Below are 17,468 nucleotides of genomic sequence, written 5' to 3'. Positions count from 1 at the left end.
AAAAGAAATCAAGGAATCGATCACATTACAATTGCACCAAAAACCATATGATACGTAGGATGAAACTTAACCAAAGAATTCAAGGATTTATACTCTGAGAACTACAGAACACTTATGAAAAAAATTGGAGAGTACACAAAGAAATGGAAAAGCATTTCACATTCAGGGACTAGAAGAACATTGTTAAAGTGTCTATACTAGGGCGCCTGGGTGGCTCAGTCGGTTAAGCGTCTGCCTTTGGCTGTGATCATGATCCTAGGGTCCTGGGATCAAGCCCTGCTCCGGGCTCCCTGCTCCGCGAGGTGTCTGCTTCTCCCTTTTCCCTCTGCTTGCGCTCTCTCTCTCTCTCTCTCTCTCTCTGTGTCTCTCTCTCTCTCTCTCTCTGATAAATAAATAAATAAATAAAGTCTATAGTACCCACAGCAATGTACACATTCAATGCAATCCCTATCAAAATACCCTCAACATTTTTCACAGAGCTGGAACAAACAATCATAAAATTTGTATGGAACCACAAAAGTCCCAGGATAGCCAAAGGAATGTTGAAAAAGAAAGCCAAAATGAGAGGCATCACAATTCTAGACTTCAAGCTGTATTACACAGCTGTAGCCATCAAGACAGTGTGGTACTGGCACAAAAACAGACACATAGATCAATTAAACAGAATAGAAAACCCAGAAATGGACCCTCAACTCTATGGTCAACTAATCTTCGACAAAGCAGGAAAGAACATCCAATTGAAAAAAGTCTCTTCAAAAAATGGTGTTAAGAAAATTGGACAGCCACATGCAGAAGAATGAAACTGGCCCACTGTCTTATACAATACATAAAAATAAATCAAAATGGATGAAAGACCTAAATGTGAGATAGAAACCTATCAAAATCTTAGAGAACACAGGCAGCACCCTCTGACCCCAGGCATAGAAAATTCTTACTAGACACATCACCAGAAGCAAGGGAAATAAAAGTAAAAATGAACTAATGGGACTTCAAGATAAAAAGCTTCTCCACAGCAAAGGAAAAAATCAAGAGAACTAAATGGCAGCCTACAGAATGGGAGAATATATTTGCAAATGACAGACAATAAAGGGTTAGTATTCAAAATCTATAAAAAACTTATCAAACTCAATACCCACAAAACAATTGATCCAGTTAAGAAATGGGCAAAAGACATAGACACTTTTCCAATGAAGACATCCAGATGGCCAACAGACACATTAAAAATGCTCAGCATCACTCATCATCAGGGAAACACAAATCAAAATCACTATGATATCACCTCTCACCTGTCAGAATGGCTAAAATTAACAACACAAAAAAACAACAGGTGTTGGTAAGGCTGTGAAGAAAGAGGAACACTCCTGTACTACTGGTGGGAATACAAAGTTGTGCAGTCACTCAGGAGAACAGTACGGAGGTTCCTCAAAAGTTTGAAAATAGAACTCCCCTATGATCCAGCAATTGCACTACTAGGTATTTAACCAAAGGATAGAAAAATACAGATTCAAAGGGACACAAGCTCTCTGATGTTGATAGCAGCATTATCAACAATAGCCAAACTATGGAATGAGTCCAAATGTCCACTGACTGATGAATGGATAATGAAGATGTGGTGTGTGTGTGTGTGTGTACATATATACACACATACATACACACAATGGAATAGTATTTACCCATCAAAAATAATGAAATCTTGCCATTTCCAATGACGTGAATGGAGGTAGAGTATATTATGCTAAATGAAATAAGTCAGTCAGAGAAAGACCAATAACATATGATTTCACTCAGATGTGGAATTTAAGAAACAAAACAGTTGAACATATGGGAGGGGCAATAAAAAATAAAAAGAAAGAGGGAAACAAATTAAAGATAGAGAACAAACTGAAGGCCGATGGAGGAGGTAGTGGGGTATGGGCACTTGTTATGATGAGCACTGGGTACTGTATGTAAGTAATGAGTCACTATATTGTATTCCTGAAACCAATACTGTACTATATGTTGACTAGAATTTAAATAAAAATTTGAAAAGAAACAAAATTAACTATTATTATATGATTCAGCAAGTCCCCTTTAGGTATATATATGAAAGAAATAAAATCACTATTCTTGAAGAGACATCTGCACCCCCAGTTCACTGCATCATTATTTACAATAAGCAAGACATGGAAACAACCTAGGTCTCCACTGACAGATGAAAAGATAAAGAAAACACAATGTAAATATAAAATGATATATTACTCATCCATAAGAAATCCTGCCATTTCCAACCCAATGGATAAAACTTGAGGGCATTATACTAAGTGAATTATGTTAGATAGAGAAAAACACTACATAATCTTACTTATACATGGAATCTTACTAAAAAGAAAACAAACTCATAAATACAGAGTACACTGGTAGTTTCCAGAGATTGGAGGGTGGGAGAAATTGGTGAAAGTGGTCAAAGGGTATAAACTTTCAGTTGTAACATGAGTAAGTTCTGGATATCTAATACATATATAGCATGATATACATTATACTATAGATAATGATATAGTTATAGTACTCATTTGTTACAATTATAGTTATAGTATAGTTAACATTGTAGTTTAATGACTATAATTAACAATACTATATTGTATGCTTGAAAGTTGCTGAAAGTAGATATTAACAGTTCTCACCACACAGTGGTCACCTGGTTGGCTCAGTCAGTTAAGCGTCCAACTCTTGAGTTCGGCTGAGGTCATGATCTCAGGGTCAGGAGATTGAGCCCTGCACTGGGCTCTGTGCTGAGCATGGAGCCTGCTTAAAATTCTCTCCCTTTCTCTCTGCCCCTCCCGCTCGCGTGCTCTCTTTCTCTAAAAAAATAATTAAAAAAAAAAAGTTCTCACCACAGAGAAAAAAAAAGGGTAACTGTGTGAAATGACTGTGAAAACTTGTTGTGGTAATTATTTTGTAATATATAGATAGAGCAAATCACCTTACTGTATACCTTAAACTTGCAACAATGTTATACGCCAAATATATTTCAATAAAGCTAGACAAAAAAGAACTATTAATATAGCTTGCATTGTCCATTTGAAATATATGTTCTTCCAAACACATCCCTTTTTCATTGATTATAATTGGATAATCTTGAAAATAAAGGTTTATGAAACAAAAACTGGAACAATGTCAAATTTCTATTTTGACACATGTAGTGAGATTATTTAAGAGAAAGTCATCCTTCTGAGGAAATATGCACTGAAGTATTTCCCAGTAAACGAGCATGATATCTGCTAGGAACTCTTAAATAGCTCAGAGAGAGAGAGGAAGAGGGGGAAGGGCAGAGGAAGAGGGGAAGGTAGAGGAGAGGAGATGGGTGGGGGAGGAGGAAAGGAAAAAAGAGCAGGGAGAGGGAGAAGGGGGATGAGAAGGAGAAAAAGAAATAGAGAATAAAAAAAGCAAACATAGATAAATGTTAACTGGTGGATCTGGGTAGAGTATATGGGAGTTCTTTGTAATGTTCTATTTTTTTCTAACAATTTTTTTGAATTGTAGAATTAGATCAAAATAAAAAGTTTAGAGGAGGATGAGTTAAGATGGTGGAGTAGTTGGGGGACCCTATGCTTGCCTTGTCCCTTGAACACAAATAAATATAAAATCATTCTGAACACCCAAGAAATTGCTCTGAGGACTGAGAACAAACTGCACATGTAGAGGGAGAAAAGCAGCCACATCATGGAAGGTAGGAGCTGCAGACAGTTGATTTGGTGGAGAAGAGAATTGCAGGTGCTTCAGAAGGGAGGGAGGCCTTATCACAGAGCGAGGATCAAGAGAGAAAGAGAGAGAGAGAAACCAACACACAGGGGATTACACAAGAAACACACTTCCCCAAAACCACTGACTGTGAAAAGGAGAGGGGCTGATTATTTTTTGTTTTTACAAGCAGTGGAGCTCAAAGTCTGAAGTTTCAGAAGTCTGCACCATCGCTGGGGTTGTGCCAAGTGGGTACAGTAGTGTTCGTCTAGGGAAGAGGGTAGAGGCCCAGAAGTGGACAGCATGGTCTGAGGACACCCTCATTTGCACTGGGAGAGACAGTTCCCCTCTTTGGAGTGCATTTGGGAGAGGTGGCATATCCTGAGATGGGATGAAACAATGGGCACCATTGAGCAGCACTGTTAATTAGCAAACTAGCAAAGGAACCTGTTGAAGGCAGCTAACCTGGATGCCGGCTTTTGGCTGAGGTCTACCATAAATGCCGAACCCCTGCACAGTCACGCAGCTGCTTTTCTGGGACAAACTGACCGGAGCCACAGTGTGGCGAGACCTTCCCCAGAGAATCAATGTGGGTTTGCACCTTGCCAGGTTCCTAAAATTTGTTAAGAGTTTTGAAACCCTGCCTCACCCTTGAAATAAAACACAGAACACTGTGCCACCAGGCAGGTGGATGGCACAGACACAGACAGGGTTCTGATGGAATCTTGGGACATACAGGGGGAGATAGTTCGCTCTTCTGTGAGGGCTTCCTGAACAGGAGCAGGCATGAACTCCCCTCTTTGGGGACATGAGAATGGGGTGAGGCCATTTCCCTCCCATCCATCAGCACAGACAGACTTCAGTGAACAACACAGCACCCCCAGAGGAAGCTGCAGTTGCTTATAACAATCCCCACCCCACTGTACCTTGCAGATGCATCTCCACTAGGCCAAGTCCACCTGAGAACCAGTGCAGCAGGCCCCTCCCCCCAGAAGACCAGCACAAACCCCCTGCACAAACAAAGTCTACTGACCATAGAGTACTAGAAAACTTCAGCTTTGCGGGAAATAGGATCTAGCCATTTTTAACAAGCACATCAAAACACACCTAGTTAAAACCCACCACACAATGTCCAACATCCAAACACTCCCCACTGTAGGCAAGGAGAAACTCTGCAGAGGACTGACCTAAGTGAAGGAGCAGCCAAAACACAGCAGCAGAGTACACACAAAATACACCAAAAAAAACTTCCTGAAGTGCCAAGCTCTGGACAGTATATGATCTTTCTTAATTTAGCCATTACTCTCAGGAGCAGGAAATGTAATAGTCTTTCTGAACACACAGAAGACAGAGATCTAAGCAAAATGTCAAGACAGAGGAATCTATCCCACAAGAAAGACCAAGAGGTAATGGCCAGTGATCTAATCAAAACAGTTATAAGTAATATGCCTGAACAATCTTAAGGATGCTAGCTGGACTTGAGAAAAAGCATAGAATACACTAGGGAATACTTTACAGCAGAGATAAAAGATCTACAAACTAGTCAGGCAGAAATAAAAAAACTATAAGCAAGATGCACAACCAAATGGATGTAATGACCACAAGGATAGAAGAAGCTGAGAAATGAAATCAGTCATATAGAAGATAAAATTATGGAAAATAATGAAGTTGAAAAGAAGAAGGAAAGAAAAATACTGGATCACGAATGTAGACTTAGGGAACTCAGTGACTCCATAAAGTGTAATAACATTTGTATCATAGCAGTCCCAGAAGAAGAGAAGGGAAAAGGGGCAGAAGGTTTATTTGAGGGAATTATAGCTGAAAACTTCCTAATCTGGAGAAGGACACAGATATCGAAATCCAAGAGGCACAAAGAACTACCATCAAAATCAACAAAAGCAAGCCAACACCAAGATATAGCACGGTGAAATTTATAAAATACACAGATAAGGGAAGAATCTTGTAAGCAGCAAGGGAAAAAAATTCCTTAACCTAGAAGAGAAAACAAATCAGCTTTGCATCAGATGGATCCACAGCAACTTAACAGGCCAGAAGAGAGTGGCATGATATATTCAATGTGCTGAATGGGAAAAATATGCAGCCAAGAATTCTTTATCCATTAATGCTGTCATTCAGAATAGAAGAGATAAAGTTTCCCAGACAAACAAAAACTAAAGGAATTCATGACCACTAAGCCAGCTGTGAAAGGAATTTTAAGGGGGACTGTTTGAGTGGAGAAAAAAAGACCAAAAGCAACAAAGACTAGAAAGTAACAGAGAAAATACCCAGAAATACCAGGGCGCCTAGGTGGCTCAGATGGTTAAGTGTCTGCCTTCGGCTCAGGTCATGATCCCAGGGTCCTGGGATTGAGTCCCCCATCGGGCTCCCTGCTCGGCAGAGAGCCTGCTTCTCCTTCTGCCTCTCTCTGTCTCTCATTAATAAATAAATAAAATCTTAAAAAAAAAACCACCCAGAAATACCAACTTTACAGTTAATACAATGGCACTAAATTCATATCTATCTATAGTCAATCTGAATGTAAATGGACTATATTCTCCAATCAAAAGACAAAAGGCATAAGAATGGATAAAAAAAAACAAGACCTATCTAAATGCTGCTTAAAAGAGACTCATTTTACAACTAAAGACACCTGCAGATTGAAAGTGAGGGGATGGAGAGTCTTTCATCATGCTAATGGATGTCAAAAGAAAGCCAGAGTGGCAATACTTATATCAGAAAACTAGATTTTAAACCAAAGACTGTGAGAAGAGATGAAGAAGGGCACTATATCATAATTAAGGGATCTATCCAACAAGAATTTCTAACAATTGTAAATATTTATGCCCCCAATTTGGGACCCAAATATGTAAATCAAACAAATATAAACAAACTCATTGACAATAATACAATAATACTAGAGGACTTTAGTGCTCCCACTTAGAACGATGGACAGATCATCTAGGCAGAAAATCAAAAATGAAACAATGGCTTTGAATGACACACTGGACCAGATGGACTTAACAGATATATTCATAACATTTCATCCTAAAGTAGCAGAATACACATTCTTTTCAAGTGCAGATAGAACATTCTCCAGAATAGATCACATACTGGGTCACAAATTAGTCCTCAACAAATACAAAAAAGACTGAGATCATACTGTGCATAACAGACCACAATGCTACGAAATTTAGCATCAAACCAGAAAAAATTTGGAAAGACCACAAATTCATGGAGGTGAAAGAACATCCTAATAAGAATGAATGGGTTAACCAGGAAATTAAAGAGAAAATAAAAAACTACACAGAAGCAAATGAAAATGAAAACACACAGCAGAGGCAGTGCTAAGAGGGAAGTATATTGTAATACATGCCTACCTCAACAAACAAGAAAAAGTCTCAAATACACAACTTAACCTTACATCTAAAGGAGCTACAAAAGGAGCAAGAAATAAAGCCGAAAGCCAACAGAAGGGAAATAAAGATTAGAGCAGAAATAAATGATATAGAAACAAAAAAAAAAAACACAGAACAGATCAAAGAATTAAGAAAATTGATAAACCCCTAGCCAGATTTATCAAAAAATGAGAGGAACAAAGAAATAAAATCACAAATGAAAGAGGAGAGATCACAAGAAATATAAGAGAATATTATGAACAGTTATATGCCAATAAATGGGCAATCTGGAAGAAATGGAAAAATTCCTAGAAACATACGAACTACCAAAATTGGAACAGGAAGAATTAGAAAATTTGAACAGACCCATAATCAGCAAGGAAACCAGTAATCAAAAATGTACCAACATCAAGGCATCGATCCCATTTGCAACTGCACCAAAAACCATAAGATCCCTAGGAATAAACCTAACCAAAGACATAAATGTTCTGTACTCTGAAAACTATAGAATACTTATGAAAGAAACTGAAGAGGACACAAAGAAATGGAAAAACATTCCATGCTCATAGAGTGAAAGAACAAACATGGTTAAAATGTCTATACTACCCAAAACAACCTACACTTTTAATGCAATCCCTATCAAAATACCACCAGCATTTTTCACAGAGCCAGAACAATTATGGAACCACAGAAGACCTGGAATAGCCAAAACATCCCAGAAAAATAAAAGCAAAAATGGAGACATCACAATTCCAGACTTCAAGCTATATTTTGAAGCTGTGATCACCAAGACAGTATGGTATCGGCACAAAAACAGACACATAGATCAATGGAATGGAATAGAGACTCGGAGAAATGGACCCTCAACTCTATGGTCCACTAATATTCGAAAAAGCAGGAAAGAATATCCAATGGAAAAAAGACAGTCTCTTCAATAAATAGTGTTGGGGAAATTGGACAGCCATATGCAGAAGAATGAAACTGGACCATTTTCTCATACCATACACAAAGATAAACTCAAAATGGATGAAAGACCTCAATGTGAGACAGGAATCCATCAAAATCCTAGAGAAGAACAACGCAGCAACCTCCATGACCTTGGCCACAGCAACTTCTTGCTGGATACGTCTCCAAAGGCAAGGGAAACAAAAGCAAAAATGAACTACTGGGACTTCACCAAGATAAAAACTTCTGCACAGTAAAGGGAACAGTCAATAAAAACTAAAAGGCAATGTATGGTATGGGAGATGATTTTTGCAAAGGACATATCAGATAAAGCACTATTATCCAAAATCTATAAAGAACTTATCAAACTCAACACCTAAAAAATAAATAATCCAGTTAAAAAATGGGCAAAAGACATGAACAGATATTTCTCCAAAGAAGACATACAGGTGACTAATAGACACATGAAAAGATGCTCAATATCACTCATCATCAGGCAAATACAAACCACAACCACGATGATATGCCACCTCACAACTGTCAGAATGGCTAAAATTAACAACACAGGAAACAACAGGTGTTGGCGAGGATGTGGAGCAAGGGGAACCCTCCTACACTGTAGGTAGGAATGCAAAGTGGTGCATTCACCCTGGAAAACAGTATGGAGGTTCCTCAAAAAGTCAAAAATAGAACTACCCTATGATCCAGCAATTGCACTACTAGGTATTTAACCAAAGGATACAAAAATACAGATTCAAAGAGGCACATGATCCTCAATGTTTATAGCAGCATTATCAACAAGAGCCAAACTATAGAAATAGCCCAAATGCCCATCTACTGATGAATGGATAAAGAAGATGTGGTATATATATATACACATAATGGAATATCACTCAGCTATCAAAAAGAATGAAATCTTGCCATTTGCAATGATGTAGATGTTGCTACAGTATATTATGCTAAGTGAAATAAGTCAGAGAAAGACAAATACCATTTGATTTCACTCATATGTGGAATTTAAGAAAGAAAACAGACGAACAGAGAGGAAGGGAGAAAAAAAAAGAGAGAGGGAAGCAAACCATAAGAGACTCTTACCTACAGAGAATAATCTGAGGGTTGATGGAGGTGGGTGGGGTATGGGCTAAATGGTTGATGGGTATTAAGGAGGGCACTTGTGATGAGCACTGGGTATTATATGTAAGTGATGAACCACTAAATTCTTCTCCTGAAACTAATGTTTTACTATATGTTAACTAACAGGAATTTAAATAAAAACTTGAGATTAAAAAAAAACAATAACAACAAAAAAACCATACAAATAGTTTAAAAACTCAAATATAAATATCAGGAATAATTCCATCATTCAAAAACATGCACATATATTTCTATGTAGTTAATGAAAGAAATGTCTTATATGGCCAAAATCTTTTGGAATGAGAAGCTCATACATAATTTTGCTTTTTCTTATCAGAAAGATAAAAAAAACATTTTAAAGCAAAAAATAAGATGAAGTTTAATGGTAATTGGACTAATGATTTCACAATCTGATTTTTACAAAAGAGCCCCATGTGTTTGTAAATTAAACAAATTCATGAGTCAGAAAAGAAATCATAAGAGAAATTACAATTGAATGACAATAAAATACTACATATAAAAATCTGCGAAATTCTTTTAACATCATATGTAGTGGAAGATTTATAGTGATAAATTCTTATTTTAGAAAAGGAACTTGATAGTTACTGGGCTAAAAGTCCAGAAGAAAAATTAGAAAAAGAGCAAACATAAAGCAAGTAAAGAAAATAATAAAGATTAAAACAAAAATTTTAAAAAACAACATATTCAATGGTGAGGGTGATGAAACCAAAATCAGAAAATACATTAGAAATTGATTACTGTAATTTATCACATGGTCACACTCTCAAATTAATTGAGAAAAACTCCATATTCCTCCATAATTAAAATGTCTCAGCATACTAATCCTAGAAATGAACTTCCTTATCCTGAAGAAGCAAATCTAAAAATCGTGAAACATTTGTATAATTCCCTTGTAAATTCAAAAGCAAGAGAAGAAAATCCTCTATCACTGTTACTGTTTCTCATTGTAGTGAAGATCCTAGCTGGTACAGTAAGAAAAGCTAAAAAAGAAATAGTGACAAGAAACTGCCATTATTCACAATATAATTAACATATAATCCCAGAAAATCTATAAATTATCAGAACAAACAGAATTCAGAAAGACTGTAGCATATAAAATCAGTATGTAAAAATATTAATCATGTTCCCATTTACCAGCAAAAAATCAGAAAATGGGTTTTAAACACATTCACACATTTCCCAGTAACAACAAAAACTATAAGGTAATTAGGAGTGAATTTAACAAAGCAGCTTATAAATTACATTATTATGATATGGTATATGTGGTTTCATATAATGTAGAAAATAAGTTTCAATTTTACCATTTGGTGCTAGCTTTGTTTTTCGTTTGGCTATTTCTTTTTACAACTCTTATTCCTCTTCCTCCCTTAATAAGCGTTTTGGTAAATAAATTACCTTAAAAAACACAATTACCTGGTGCAGGACATCAGAAAAAGCAGGGCAGCAGCGTCAATAATCTTCATTGTCTTCACTAGATGAACCATTTTATGAATGCACCAAGGAAATGGATTCGTTCTGCAATCCCTCAAAGACTGAAAAATAATAAAATAAGGTAAAATGATTTCCTCTGTTATTGTCCATCTCTCTCCCCTGGCCTCCTTAAGTCCTTAAGATCTACCATGCTCCCATTTCTATTATATATTCCTGTAAAACAGTTAAATGGATAGTATTAAAAGAGGTCTAATGCAAATTAAGAGCATAGATTCTGGAAGCCCTTTAGAACAGGGTCTAGCACATAAAAAATGTTCAGTAAATATGTGCTATTATTATAATTTTCAATGATTTGAATCACTAGAGGAAATTATGTAGCTCTTGAACTTTTTGCCTTGCACAATCTCCTTTGTTTTCTACCTGAGCACTGCTATCCTTATGCCCTACCCCCTACCACCATTACCCTTTTGGACATTGAAGTAAAGTTGAGGCAAATCAGAGTGTAAAGGAATGACTGGATGATGCTTTCAAGCAAAACCAGAGCTCATTCTTTTTCTATGCTCTATCTCTAAGTCCCAAGTCCAGAGCCTCCTTAGTTTCCACTGTTATTCTAGAATTTACTGACTTATTTATTCAAATATGTTTCACTCCTACTATGTACCAGGCACCATGCCTTGTCATCCATTCCCTACAGCTCCCAGCACAATGCCCAGTCCTTTGCAAGGGCTCCATAAAGGTTTATTGCGTGAATGAAGAAAGGATGCCCTGTTTCCTTGGATTACAAGAATCTGTGATGCTTGGGTCAGATTTGGTCTTCTTTCTTGCATTCTAGAAGGTCATCTAAATAGAAGGTTGTTTTTCTGATAGGAAAAACTGGACTCCTAAAATACATCACTTGATAGAAAATCTTCCAATGGTTACCACCACCTTTGGATTAAACTGCATACTCCTTAGCATAACATTCAAGGCCCTGCAACACTCTATCGCACCTCCAAGTCTTTCTCCAAGATTCAGTTACACCCAAGCTTTTCACAGAAGAAGCCTGCTTTGGGGCTTTTGTCCTGGAAACACCAGGCCTGAAAAGCATTCTCTCCCTTTCCACAAGACAGATGTCACTCACCCTTTAAGGCCCACCCAAAGTTCCCCTTTCCTTTTTGATGGGTCATGATTACAACCGGAATGACTTTGTCCATCCCGAGTGATCCCTGCATACCCTGAACAAGCACTTGGGTTTTACACTTACACAGTGTAACTTTTTCCTTTTTTTTTTTTTTTTTTTTTACTTAGGAAATTTTCCTGCCACACACAGTGAGAAACACATTCCTGAAGACTCACTTTAGAATACCCTCTGTCAGCACAGGAATTAGGACTGTTAGCATAGGAATGAGGCCTTCCATATGTTATTGATCTTGAATCAATGACTTTTTAAGTGTAAAAGTTTCAAATATACACAAAAGTAGTGAGAACAGTATAATGAATCTCCACGTATACATTACCCAGTTATGATCAACTCATAAACATTTTGTTTGTAACCCCCACTTCGGCCCCACTGAATTACTTTTAAGCATATCAAAAGATTTAAATCTATTTCTTAAAAAATATAACAATTATCATAGCTAATATATTAAAAATAATTACTTAATGTCTATAAATATCCATAATTTCACCCAAACGTATTTTGTGAAAGAGCTATTTAATGCCCCCTTTTTTGTTTGTTTATTTTGTTTTTAAATTTTGAAATCGTGGAAAGAATAGAGAAAAGAGGAATGAGATCTGGGAAATTGAATAATTAAGTTGCAGAGAGCCTGGATGTTCAAGATGAGAAAAAGAATCTGACCTGGTTTGGGGTGGGAGAAGTATATTCTACTACTTCTCCGGAGGAGGAGGGTGCGATTTCAGGCCCGGTGATGCAGGAGAAGGTGCGGAGGGAAGAGGGTTACTACCTCCGTTGGGGGTTCCTTCTGGATAATCCCACCGTGGAGCTAGGAGGCAGCGTTTTTTTGGAGGCCTGGTTTCCCGGGTATTTCCAGGTGGGAGTGTGGATCTCCCGGAGGCACAAGGTTGGTCCCCCATAAGGATTATAGGACTGGGCGTCAGCTCTCTCTAGTGGGCCCGGCGAGGCCGAGACCTGAGATGGCGGCGGGTCCTTTCCAGGCACAGAGCTTCCTCCGGGTTTCGCGCTTACCGTATTTCCTGTATCCTGAAACGCATATCCCCTCTCCGTCTCCACCCTCCCCTCCCTACTCCACCCTATTTTAATGTTTCTACAGAGGAGGGTCTTAAGAAGACGAGGCGTATATTTAATATTTAATGTTTTTCCTCTGCCCGTCCCCCCAAATGTAACTAAATCTATGTTCTGTCTTACACAATCTATGCAATTTTAAAATTAGAAGAAATTTAGGTTTACTCCTAAATGGTAAACTCTGCATAGATTGTGGAAAAGCGCGGAGGGCGGGGGCGGGGGGGAATAGGTGCGCAGGTGTGGGGGAGGGGGGAGAACAAAGAAATTATTCAAAAGCTAAGGGCTTTACTATAGAGTTGCCAATGAGCAACACAGAGCCAGGAAACTACCTAGGACCATTTAAAAAACAATACGCAAACGTGTTAGTTGACTAAAGTGAGGAATAGCACATTAGCATTAACCATGGTAATTGAATGTGGAAAATAGTCACCGTATGTCATAGAATGTAATGTCACTTATTTATTCGTATTTTAACAAATTAGAAATCTCTAAAGGCTTACTTTTTTAAATGTCTAATTTTTTTAATGTTTCAATATCTATCAAATTTCATTTGATGAATCTCAATCTCAATTGATGGGATGTCATACTTTAATTGGCAATGTTTTTGTTCTCTTTTCCAGAGTTATGGAAAATAATAATTCATCTTACTATCTGGTGTATTATATTCTATGATATATGGTAAGTAACCAGAAGAGGGTGTAATGTGGCTTTGAAGAAAAGGCTACTGGAACTTCTTAGACCTTCATCATTTACGTCTATCCCCCTTTGGCTATGTACAAACTAGACCACTTTTACACCGCTGTCCTCAGTGTTTTTTAATAGAGAGAGTTCAATCCTTAATGTCAAAATAGAACTGACTTTTAAAATACTCTGTTATTTATAAGCTCTGTGATATTTAAGTAGTCAATTAAACACTTAGAGGTATAGTTTCCAGGAGATAATAATTTCTTCCTTTTAAAACTATTGCCATAATCAGGGATCATGTATTTAAAGTACTTATTAACCATGATTGCCTCTCATCTTCACCATCACTACCTTCCTCTAAGTACCAGTGCTGCCCTTTACACAAACTAGATACTAAATAAATGTTTAGGAAATAAATGACCCTGTGGTTTTCTACCAAATGCTACTAAAAAAGAAAAATGTTGTAGCAGTGGGTTAATGAAAACATGTGAAGGGAAATCAAGAGAAGCAATGCTTTAGATTTAGAAAAGCAGTTGAGACTAGACATAACATATGGCAATCACCAACATAGATCTGGCAGTTGAAGTCATGAAGATGGATGTTATCAAGAGAAAATATAGAGAAAAGGGAAGTAGGCTAAAGACAGAATATTGAGTAGTTAGAGACAGAAGAAGAGTAGTCTACTGCAAAGCCTGAGAAAGAGTAGCCAAAGTCAGAGGAGAGGACTCTAACCTAGTGTTTTTCACTCTTGGCACTACTGACATTTGAGGCCAGATTCCTCTTTGTGGAAGGGGCCTGCCCTTTGTGTTGTAGAATGTTTAGCAGTATCCCAACATAGGGCAATAGCACTTCCTCACCCGCTGTAAAACCAAAAATGTCTCCAGACACTGCCAAATGTCCCCCTGGGAGGCAAAATCATCCCCATTGAGAACCATTGGTCTATCCCTAATCCTCCAAGCTTGCTCCTTTCCTAGTCTTCTTTATTTCAGTGAATGTCATCCCTTCTACCCAGTTGTACAAGTCAAACCTTATTACTATTTTTTATACCACAGAATATTTCATTATTTTCCAAAGTAAATGAAGTAACATTTTTGCAGTCTTTTCAGATGAGTCTCTCAATCTGTGAAACTAAAGACTTTAAGAGTAAAAGTTGAAATTAAGTTGTTTTATAGCTACTGTTTTAGTAAATTAAGATAAATATTGCCTATTTTAGTAAAATAACAGGAATTAAAAATTATACCAAAAATTTTTGAATTTTTTAAGTTAGGAAGTTGGTTGATTAATTCTAATTTCTTTTGGAAATTAACTTTTATCTCAAGGCCAAGAATTTTTCTCTTACATGCACAAATGTAAAGGACTTCTTTGTTAATTGTTTTTAAGTACCAATCTAAGGACAAAAACCATGGATTTTTTGTAGGATTTTCATAAAATGGAAACTAAGAATGATTTGGAGTGAGACTAGACATATTATTTATTTTGTTTTAATTTAGGTTTTTAATGTAATGTTTCACTAGGATTTTTAAAAGAATTCTATAAAATAAAAATAAGGAAGCAAAAATATCTATTAGCTCTTTGCCTAGATAACCTCTTTAAACATCCAAAAGTTTAAATAAGTGTAAAAGACAAATAATATAAGGTGAGAAAAAGTGAATAGTCAGGAAAGATACCGAATGAAAAGTAAAAATTTCCAAAGTTGACCATTATAATCAGTTTTCAATAATTGCTTGGGGGAGAGGAGCAGAAGGTAAATTTGTATATCTGTTTACATACACAGGTACATGTTTGTGAGATGCATGTACCTGCATATGTGTTTTTTATTTCACAAAGTTGATCATATAGTCACAGTTTTTGTACTTAGTTTTTTGGTGTTTTTAACTTCACCATATAGCTTAGTGATTTTTCCATATAATCTTTCTTATTGTTAATTTTTTTAATGGCTGCACACAATCCCATTATATGGACTTACATTGATTTTTTATTTTTTCTCTCTATGGGTTTGTCTATATTGGACATTTCATATGAATGGAATCATACAATATATGATCTTATGCATCTGGATTCTTTCACTAAGCATATTTTTCAGGTTCATGATGTTGTACAATATATCAGTGCTTCATTCTTAATATTTTTTAAATTTTATTATGTCATTACATCATGAGTTTTTGATATAGTGTTCCATATGATTCGTTGTTTGTGTGTAACACCCAGTGCTCCATTCCATAAAATTTTTATTGTGGTAACATACACATAACAAACTTTACTATTTTTATTTTGAAAAATCTTAATCATCTTAATCATTTTGAAGTGTACAGCTCAGAAGTGTTAGGTGTTATGCAACAATCTCCAGAAGTCTTCATCTTGCTAAATTGAAATGCTATAACCATTAAACAACAACTCCTCATTCACCACTGCCCCCAGGCTCTAGCAACCACCATTCTACTTTCTGTCTTTATTAGTTTGATTACTCTAGTACCTCATTAAAATAGAATCATACCATATTAGTCTTTTTGTGAATGACTTATTTTGCTTAGTATAATGTCCTCAAGTTTCATTCATGTTGTAGCATGTGTCAGAATTTTCTTCCCTTTAAAAGGTGAATATGTGCCGGGATTTCCTTCCTTTGAAAAGCTGAATAATATTCCATTGTATGTGTATACTACAATTTATTCATGCATTCACCTGTTATTGTACATTAGGGTTGCTTCCACGTTTGGACTATTGTGAGTAATGCCTCCGAGAACATGGGTATACAAATATCTCTCAAAGGTCCTGCTTCCAAGTTTTATGGATATGACCCAGAAGTGGAATTAATGGATCACATAGTATTTCAATGTGTAATTTTTTTTGAGGAAACAACCAAAATGTTTTCCATAGTGGCTGCACCATTTGACATTTTAACCAAGAGTGCACAAGGGTTTCAATATCACCACATCCTTGCCAACACTAGTTATTATTACTTTTTGATATGCATCTTCTTTTTTTTTCTGTTTCTTCTCAGTCGTTTTTAGAACTGAGGTGTGATTGGGGCGCCTGGGTGGCTCAGTCGGTTAAACATCTGCCTTCATCTCCGGTCATGATCCCAGGGTCCTGGGATCAAGTCCTGCATCGGGCTCCTTGCTCAGTGGGGAGGCTGCTTCTCCCTCTCCCTCTGCTTGCTTCTCCCTCTGCCTGCTGCTCCCCCTGCTTGTGCATGCACTCTCTCTGTCAAATAAATAAATAAATAAATAAATCTTTAAAAATTAAAAAAAATTATCACCATACATACTGGATTTTCTTGTCATGAGAAATTTTGAGATTTACTCCATTAGCAATGCTCAAATTGGCACTACAGTATTAACTATAGTCGACCAGTTATACATTATGTACCCATGACTGACTGACTGACTGACTTTAGTTAGTGAGTTAGTTAGTTTCAAGGTTTTTAAAATTTAGGTTGTTTTTTTATTTAAAATCAATTAATTAAAATTCAGTGTACTATTAGCTTCAAAGGTAAAGTTAAGTGATTCACCAATTGCATGTAATGCCCAGTGTTCATTGCATCAAGTGCACTCTGTAATGCCCATCACCCATGTGCCCCATTTCCCCACCCACCTTCCCTCCAGAAACCTTCAGTTTGTTTCCTATAGTTAAAAGTCTCTTCCTCCAAATTCATCTATATTTTATTTTTCCTTCCCTTCCCCTATGTTCATCTGTTTTGTTTCTTAAATTCCTCATATGTCTAAAAATCACATGACATTTGTCTTTCTCTGACTTGTTTTGCTTAGCATAATACCCTCTAGTTCCATCCATGTCGTTGCAAATGATAAGATTTCATTTTCTTGATAGCTGAGTAATATTCCATTGTGTGTATGTGTGTGTGTATGTATATATACATACACACACACATATATATATACATA

The 17,468-nt window shown here is 36.7% G+C and overlaps 1 protein-coding gene and 1 long non-coding RNA gene across 3 annotated transcripts in view; one reads left to right on the top strand and one right to left on the bottom strand.

Annotated features, from left to right (window-relative positions):
* Positions 1-9,574: 9,574 nt before the first annotated feature.
* Positions 9,575-12,829, bottom strand: NBDY (negative regulator of P-body association). 2 transcript variants are annotated; one of them, XM_073889256.1, is made up of 3 exons: positions 12,481-12,829; positions 10,626-10,744; positions 9,575-9,801 (listed from the first exon to the last, which is right to left on the bottom strand). In XM_073889256.1, exon 1 carries the CDS (start codon positions 12,714-12,716, stop codon positions 12,510-12,512), a length of 207 nt encoding a protein of 68 aa, XP_073745357.1. In that variant the 5' UTR covers positions 12,717-12,829; the 3' UTR covers positions 9,575-9,801; positions 10,626-10,744; positions 12,481-12,509. The 2 variants fall into 2 exon arrangements, with proteins under 2 accessions (XP_073745357.1, XP_025707856.1); XM_025852071.2 differs by lacking the exon at positions 9,575-9,801 and adding an exon at positions 9,808-10,192.
* The window catches only part of LOC141371816 (uncharacterized), a 99,534-nt gene continuing 94,614 nt past the window's right edge, over positions 12,549-17,468 (top strand). The window contains exons 1-2 of the long non-coding RNA XR_012377058.1: positions 12,549-12,703; positions 13,506-13,563. This is a non-coding gene — a long non-coding RNA (uncharacterized lncRNA). The remainder of the gene's footprint in view (positions 12,704-13,505; positions 13,564-17,468) is intronic.

Source organism: Callorhinus ursinus, unplaced genomic scaffold (assembly GCF_003265705.2).
Source record: "Callorhinus ursinus isolate GAN/ISIS: 27379988/994484 unplaced genomic scaffold, GSC_fseal_2.0 scaffold104, whole genome shotgun sequence".
Taxonomy (NCBI): domain Eukaryota; kingdom Metazoa; phylum Chordata; class Mammalia; order Carnivora; family Otariidae; genus Callorhinus; species Callorhinus ursinus.
This window is presented reverse-complemented; position numbering and strand designations above follow the sequence as displayed.

Excerpts from the sequence above, each read along its gene's own strand:
- NBDY (XM_073889256.1), bottom strand. The coding sequence starts at position 12,716 with ATGGGGGACCAACCTTGTGCCTCCGGGAGATCCACACTCCCACCTGGA.